Source organism: Coregonus lavaretus (genome assembly GCF_964263955.1).
Source record: "Coregonus lavaretus genome assembly, chromosome: 7".
Classification (NCBI taxonomy): domain Eukaryota; kingdom Metazoa; phylum Chordata; class Actinopteri; order Salmoniformes; family Salmonidae; genus Coregonus; species Coregonus lavaretus.
Genome location: NC_139994.1, coordinates 8,576,634 through 8,585,007, shown reverse-complemented (window position 1 = coordinate 8,585,007; position 8,374 = coordinate 8,576,634). Strand labels below are relative to the sequence as shown.

Below are 8,374 nucleotides of genomic sequence, written 5' to 3'. Positions count from 1 at the left end.
AGGGAGAGAGGGAGAGAGGGAGACAGAGACAGAGAGAGATACAGAGAGAGAGACAGGAGAGAGAGAGACAGAGAGAGGGAGACAGAGAGGGAGACAGAGACAGAGAGAGATACAGAGAGAGAGACAGGGAGAGAGAGAGACAGAGAGAGACAGAGAGAGGGAGACAGAGAGACAGAGAGAGAAACAGAGAGAGAGAGACAGAGAGAGACAGAGAGAAGTAGACAGAGAGAATGAGACAGAGAGAGACACAGAGAGAGTGACAGAGAGAAGGAGACAGAGAGAGACACAGAGAGAGTGACAGAGAGAGTGACAGAGAGAGAGACAGAGAGAGAGAGACAGAGAGAGAGGCAGAGAGAGAGACAGAGAGAGAAGCAGAGAGAGAGACAGAGAGAGCGACAGAGAGAGAGACAGAGGGAGAGACAGAGAGAGAGAGAAAGAGAGAGAGAGTGAGAGAACACAAAAAGAGAATTACTTGACACATTGGAAGAACAAACAAAAAAACAGATTAAACGAGAATGCTATTTGCCCCTAAACAGAGAGTACACAGTGGCAGAATACCTGACCACTGTGACTGACCCAAATTTAAGGAAATCTTTGACTATGTACAGACTCAGTGAGCATAGCCTTGCTATTGAGAAAGGCCGCCGTAGGCAAACCTGGCTCTCAAGAAAAGACAGGCTATGTGCACACTGCCCACAAAATGAGGTGGAAACTGAGCTGCACTTCCTAACCTCCTGCCAAATGTATGACCATATTAGAGACACATATTTCCCTCAGACACAAATAATTAAAAAACAAACCCAATTTCTATAAACTCCCTTATCTACTGGGTGAAAAACCACAGTATGCCATCACAGCTGCAATATGTGTGACCTGTTTCCACAAGAAAAGGGCAACCAGTGAAGAACAAACACCATTGTAAATACAACCCATATTTATGTTCTTTATTTTCCCATTTGTACTTTAACTATTTGCACATTGTTACAACACTGTATATATACATAATATTACATTTGAAATGTCTTTATTCTTTTGGAACTTCTGAGTGTAATGTTTACTGTTAATATTTATTGTTTATTTCACTTTTGTTTACTATCTACTTCACTTGCTTTGGCAATGTTAACATACGTTTCCCATGCCAATAAAGCCCTTAAATTGAAATTGAAATTGAAAATTGAATTGAGAGCCAGAGAGAGGGAGACAGAAAGAGCGACAGCGAGAGAGACAGAGAGACAGAGAGAGAGACAGAGAGAGGGAGACAGAGAGGGAGACAGAGAGAGAGACAGAGAGACAGACAGCGAGAGCGACAGAGAGAGAGACAGAGAGACAAGCAGAGAGACAGAGATAGAGAGAGAAGCAGAGAGGGAGACAGAGAGAGAGACAGAGAGAGGGAGACAGAGAGACAGAGAGAGACAGATAGAGAAACAGAGAGAGAGACAGAGAGAGGGAGACAGAGAGAGAGACAGAGAGAGAGACAGAGAGAGGGAGACAGAGAGACAGAGAGAGAGACAGAGAGAGAGACAGAGAGAGAGACAGTGAGAGAGAGAGAGCGAGAGAGAGAGAGAGAGAGAGAGAGAGAGAGACAGACAGAGAGACAGAGAGAGAGAGACAGAGAGAGAGACAGAGAGAGAGAGAGAGAGAGAGACAGAGAGAGGGAGACAGAGAGACAGAGACAGAGATAGAGACAGAGAGAGAGAGAGACAGAGACAGAGAGAGACAGACAGACAGACAGTGAGAGACAGCAAGAGAAGGAGGAAGGGAGGGACAGACAGACAGACAGAGAAAACACACAATCAGCTTCTGCTCTAACACTAGTATTTCTCTTATTTAGCTCTCGTACTTGTTAGTCCTCTTTAGTCTTCTCTTTCTCTCTCTCTTTCTCTCTCTCTCTGTCGCTCATACACGCACGTACACACGTACACACGTACACACGTACACACGTACACACACACACACACACACACACACACACACGCGCCCTCAAGGTAATCAGGCCTAATGTTTGTTCAGCAGGGTATGCATGGGTGGGCCTCTGATTGTTATGATTATCAATCTGTAATCAGGCTCAGTAGAAATTCCAAAACAAAACAAACTCTCCATAATCAGGAGCTCACCCACACAAACAGAGCTAATCACAGAGGATGCACTAATGACCTTATTGAACCAAACCCTGTGTGTGTGTCTGTGGGTCAGTGTGGATGTGTGTGCGTGAGTGAGTGTGATTAGCCCCTCGTCCTCTTTTAAACAAGAATAATCTGTTTAGAATTTACCTGATGACTGTCTCCTAGGTAGCGTCTGTCAGACCGCCACCCTGCCTTCATTGGACCGTGGGCCTCCTGTGGGAGGAGTCCACCCATCCATGGAGCTGAAGCCCCTCCTCCCGCTCAGCCTGTTCCATGGCTTCACTGAAGTGAGTAGTAACAATCACCACCATCACCATAGTTACGATGCTGTCAATTGCTATGTTGCCATCATAGAAGACTGATGCCCCTACCACCCAGAGCCATATATTCTGTTTCCACCTAGACACTTGTGTAGATCTAAAGAGATTAGATAAGCAACCAGTGGTGATACTGGTATCTCTGCTTTGCCCTTCTAATAGGGCAGGTGGAATATCACCCTAAGGGTTGATTTGGGATTGGGCGCCTGTCACAATAATCCATATTGACACTGAGGTCACCTGGAGTGACTCAGCTAGGGGCTAAACCCTTTGACAAAGAAAGGTGGGACTGTGCAGGATGAGACTAATCTAAGGGTTTTATCAACATGTCCCCCTGCAGAAACTGAAGTCTGGTCAAAAACAGCAGTTGAGAAACAAATGTATTACAGTACATGTCAGTTAACCTTCTCCCATAAAGAATAGGTTAGAGTCAACATGGATAAATTATATACTATGTCCTCCATGCCGGCACACCATCCGTGACATTTTCTGTCTGCTAAACGGTGCTGAATTGCACAGGAACGACATATCACTCACAATTTATTTTTATAATGGTCATGAGATGATAGTAATAGTGAATTCAGACCTAACATACATAACATTGTTGTTGTTGTTGTTGTTGTTGTTGTGTATTAGTTAGTAGTGCTTTGACATTTCTCCACACAACCTGAGGCGAGCTTTACTCTGTTGTTTCTGCACCAATCTTTTCTGAGAACTCTGTCCAGGTCTAGCCAGCGTGTCTCAGGGACCAGGACTAGCCAGCTTGTCTCAGGGACCAGGAGTAGCCAGCGTGTCTCAGGGACCAGGAGTAGCCAGCGTGTCTCAGGGACCAGGACTAGCCAGCGTGTCTCAGGGACCAGGAGTAGCCAGCGTGTCTCAGGGACCAGGACTAGCCAGCGTGTCTCAGGGACCAGGAGTAGCCAGCGTGTCTCAGGGACCAGGACTTGCCAGCGTGTCTCAGGGACCAGGAGTAGCCAGCGTGTCTCAGGGTCCAGGAATAGCCAGCGTGTCTCAGGGACCAGGAGTAGCCAGCGTGTCTCAGGGACCAGGAGTAACCAGCGTGTCTCAGGGACCAGGACTAGCCAGCGTGTCTCAGGGACCAGGAGTAGCCAGCGTGTCTCAGGGACCTGAGACACGCTGGCTAGTCCAGCCCCTGAGACACGCTGGCTAGTCCTGGACCCTGAGACACGCTGGCTATTCCTGGACCCTGAGACACGCTGGCTAGTCCTGGTCCCTGAGACACGCTGGCAAGTCCTGGTCCCTGAGACACGCTGGCTACTCCTGGTCCCTGAGACACGCTGGCTAGTCCTGGTCCCTGAGACACGCTGGCTAGTCCAGCCCCTGAGACACGCTGGCTAGTCCAGCCCCTGAGACTCGCTGGCTAGTCCTGGTCCCTGAGACACGCTGGCTAGTCCTGCCCCTGAGACACGCTGGCTAGTCCAGCCCCTGAGACTCGCTGGCTAGTCCTGGTCCCTGAGACACGCTGGCTATTCCTGGACCCTGAGACACGCTGGCTACTCCTGGTCCCTGAGACACGCTGGCTACTCCTGGTCCCTGAGACACGCTGGCTACTCCTGGCCCCTGAGACACGCTGGCTAGTCCTGGTCCCTGAGACACGCTGGTTACTCCTGGTCCCTGAGACACGCTGGCTACTCCTGGTCCCTGAGACACGCTGGCTAGTCCTGGTCTCTGAGACACGCTGGCTAGTCCTGGTCCCTGAGACACGCTGGCTAGTCCTGGTCCCTGAGACACGCTGGCTACTCTTGGTCCCTCAGACACGCTGGCTACTCCTGGTCCCTGAGACACGCTGGCTACTCCTGGTCCCTGAGACACGCTGGCTAGTCCTGGACCCTGAGACACGCTGGCTACTCCTGGTCCCTGAGACACGCTGGCTAGTCCTGGTCCCTGAGACACGCTGGCTAGTCCTGGACCCTGAGACACGCTGGCTACTCCTGGTCCCTGAGACACGCTGGCTAGTCCTGGTCCCTGAGACACACTGGCTAGTCCTGGTCCCTGAGACACGCTGGCTAGTCCTGGCCCCTGAGACACGCTGGCTACTCCTGGTCCCTGAGACACGCTGGCTAGTCCTGGTCCCTGAGACACGCTGGCTACTCCTGGTCCCTGAGACACGCTGGCTAGTCCTGGTCCCTGAGACACGCTGGCTAGTCCAGCCCCTGAGACACGCTGGCTAGTCCAGCCCCTGAGACTCGCTGGCTAGTCCTGGTCCCTGAGACACGCTGGCTAGTCCTGGTCCCTGAGACACGCTGGCTAGTCCTGGCCCCTGAGACACGCTGGCTAGTCCTGGTCCCTGAGACACGCTGGCTAGTCCTGGTCCCTGAGACACGCTGGCTACTCCTGGTCCCTGAGACACGCTGGCTAGTCCTGGTCCCTGAGACACGCTGGCTAGTCCAGCCCCTGAGACACGCTGGCTAGTCCAGCCCCTGAGACTCGCTGGCTAGTCCTGGTCCCTGAGACACGCTGGCTATTCCTGGACCCTGAGACACGCTGGCTAGTCCTGGTCCCTGAGACACGCTGGTTACTCCTGGTCCCTGAGACACGCTGGCTACTCCTGGTCCCTGAGACACGCTGGCTAGTCCTGGTCCCTGAGACACGCTGGCTACTCCTGGTCCCTGAGACACGCTGGCTACTCCTGGTCCCTGAGACACGCTGGCTACTCCTGGTCCCTGAGACACGCTGGCTAGTCCTGGTCCCTGAGACACGCTGGCTAGTCCTGGTCCCTGAGACACGCTGGCTAGTCCTGGTCCCTGAGACACGCTGGCTAGTCCTGGTCCCTGAGACACGCTGGCTAGTCCTGGTCCCTGAGACACGCTGGCTAGTCCTGGTCCCTGAGACACGCTGGCTAGTCCTGGACCCTGAAACACGCTGGCTAGTCCTGGTCCCTGAGACACGCTGGCTAGTCCTGGTCCCTGAGACACGCTGGCTAGTCCTGGTCCCTGAGACACGCTGGCTAGTCCTGGTCCCTGAGACACGCTGGCTAGTCCTGGACCCTGAGACACGCTGGCTAGTCCTGGTCCCTGAGACACGCTGGCTAGTCCTGGTCCCTGAGACACCCTGGCTAGTCCTGGTCCCTGAGACACGTTGGCTACTCCTGGTCCCTGAGACACGCTGGCTAGTCCTGGTCCCTGAGACACGTTGACTAGTCCTGGTCCCTGAGACACGCTGGCTAGTCCTGGTCCCTGAGACACGCTGGCTAGTCCTGGTCCCTGAGACACGCTGGCTAGTCCTGGTCCCTGAGACACGCTGGCTAGTCCTGGTCCCTGAGACACGCTGGCTAGTCCTGGTCCCTGATACACGCTGGCTAGTCCTGGTCCCTGAGACACGCTGGCTCGTCCTGGCCCCTGAGGGCCCTACTCGCATAAAAAGGTTGGATGGAAGCCAGGTTAGTGTCTATAACCAGATTTCCATCCAACCTTTTTATGTGAGTAAAGTACATGTCGGATAAAACATTTCAGGCCTGATGGAAACAGAACATTTGTCGCTAAACTTTACAAATGTCGATAAAACAAAACACGCTTGGGATCTTTTTGTGTCTGTAAAATGAATTATGTGAGAAATGTCAGTGTTAACGCTTTTATGCTCAAATATTGATATAATAACCATCATATCGAAGTAAACTTGGAGTCACGCGATGACATGTTGTGTGGTCCTCCCACAACGACTCATCGGGAAAGCATGTAGTTTATTAGGCTACAGATTAAATAAAGTATGAGGAACTTGACAGGGTGATGAAAGTGCAAGGTGATGAGTTTGATGCTCCTTTCCAATAAATATCAAGGGTCTTATTCTGGTGACATGATAGTCGATGCTTGGCTGCCATTTGACAAATAAAAATAATAATCTCATCATGTAGGCTACACGTGCGCACAGATAGAGCTGTTGGCTAGAGCGCAAATGCCAATATCAGAGTGGGCACACTCGCTAAATAACGCAACATTTTTTGTGAGAAAACCATCAGTAGAGTTGAAAATGCGATGGAAACCCATTTAACTTGTATTTTGTATTCGGTACATAGGAATTTAAACGCAAAAGGTGTTTTTATGTGTATTGTGTCATCACACAATACACATAAAAATGTGTATTGTGTGAAAGCTAAAACTTTCACACAATACTAAAACTGGCGAGTGTAGAGAGTATAGAGATATTGTTATCCACGTCGGCACCAACGATGTTAGGATGAAACAGTCAGAGGTCACCAAGTGCAACATAGCTTCAGCGTGTAAATCAGCTAGAAAGATGTGTCGGCATCGAGTAATTGTCTCTGGCCCCCTCCCAGTTAGGGGAAGTGACGAGCTCTACAGCAGAGTCTCAGCACTTAATCGCTGGTTGAAAACTGTTTTCTGCCCCTCCCAAAAGATAACATTTGTGGATAATTGGCCCTCTTTCTGGGACTCACCCACAAACAGGATCAAGCCTGACCTGCTGAGGAGTGACGGACTCCATCCTAGCTGGAGGGGTGCTCTCCTCTTATCTACCAACATAGATAGGGCTCTAACTCCTCTAGCCCCAAAGTGAAATAGGGTGCAGGCCAGGCAGCAGGCTGTTAGCCAACCTGCCAGCTTAGTGGAGTCTGCCAATAGCACAGTCAGTGTAGTCAGCTCAGCCATACCCATTGAGACTGTGTCTGTGCCTCGACCTAGGTTGGGCAAAACTAAACATGGCGGTGTTCACCCTAGCAATCTTATTAGGATAAAGACCTCCTCCATTCCTGCCATTATTGAAAGAGATTGTGATACCTCACATCTCAAAATAGGGTTACTTAATGTTAGATCCCTCACTTCAAAGGCAGTCATAGTCAATGAACTAATCACTGATCATAATCTTGATGTGATTGGCCTGACTGAAACATGGCTTAAGCCTGATGAATTTGCTGTGTTAAATGAGGCCTCACCTCCTGGTTACACTAGTGACCATATTCCCCGTGCATCCCGCAAAGGCGGAGGTGTTGCTAACATTTACGATAGCAAATTTCAATTTACAAAAAAAAAAATGGCGTTTTCATCTTTTGAGCTTCTAGTCATGAAATCTATGCAGCCTACTCAATCACTTTTTATAGCTACTGTTTACAGGCCTCCTGGGCCATATACAGCGTTCCTCTCTGAGTTTCCTGAATTCCTATCAGACCTTGTAGTCATAGCAGATCATATTCTAATTTTTGGTGATTTTAATATTCACATGGAGAAGTCCACAGACCCACTCCAAAAGTCTTTCGGAGCCATTATCGACTCAGTGGGTTTTGTCCAACATGTCTCTGGACCTACTCACTGCCACAGTCATACTCTGGACCTAGTTTTGTCCCATGGAATAAATGTTGTAGATCTTAATGTTTTTCCACAAAATCCTGGACTATCGGACCACCATTTTATTACGTTTGCAATCGCAACAAATAATCTGCTCAGACCCCAACCAAGGAGCATCAAAAGTCGTGCTATAAATTCTCAGACAACACAAAAATTCATTGATGCCCTTCCAGACTCCTTCTGCCTACCCAAGGACGTCAGAGGACAAAAATCAGTTAACCACTTAACTGAGGAACTCAATTTAACCTTGCGCAATACCCTAGATGCAGTTGCACCCCTAAAAACGAAAAACATTTGTCATAAGAAACTAGCTCCCTGGTATACAGAAAATACCCGAGCTTTGAAGCAAGCTTCCAGGAAATTGGAACGGAAATGGCGCCACACCAAACTGGAAGTCTTCCGACTAGCTTGGAAAGACAGTACCGTGCAGTACCGAAGAGCCCTCACTGCTGCTCGATCATCCTACTTTTCCAACTTAATCGAGGAAAATAAGAACAATCCAAAATTTCTTTTTGATACTGTTGCAAAGCTAACTAAAAAGCAGCATTCCCCAAGAGAGGATGGCTTTCACTTCAGCAGTGATAAATTCATGAACTTCTTTGAGGAAAAGATCATG

At 49.6% G+C, this 8,374-nt stretch overlaps 1 protein-coding gene across 1 annotated transcript in view; it reads left to right on the top strand.

The window, feature by feature from the left end:
* Nucleotides 1–2,020: 2,020 nt before the first annotated feature.
* LOC311131874 (zinc finger protein 385D-like) overlaps nucleotides 2,021–8,374 on the top strand; it is a gene marked incomplete at both ends in the record, with an annotated part of 38,715 nt that continues 32,361 nt past the window's right edge. The window contains 2 exons of the mRNA XM_084164996.1: nucleotides 2,021–2,024; nucleotides 2,289–2,410. Of these exons, the coding sequence (XP_084021122.1) occupies nucleotides 2,021–2,024; nucleotides 2,289–2,410 (126 nt within the window). The remainder of the gene's footprint in view (nucleotides 2,025–2,288; nucleotides 2,411–8,374) is intronic.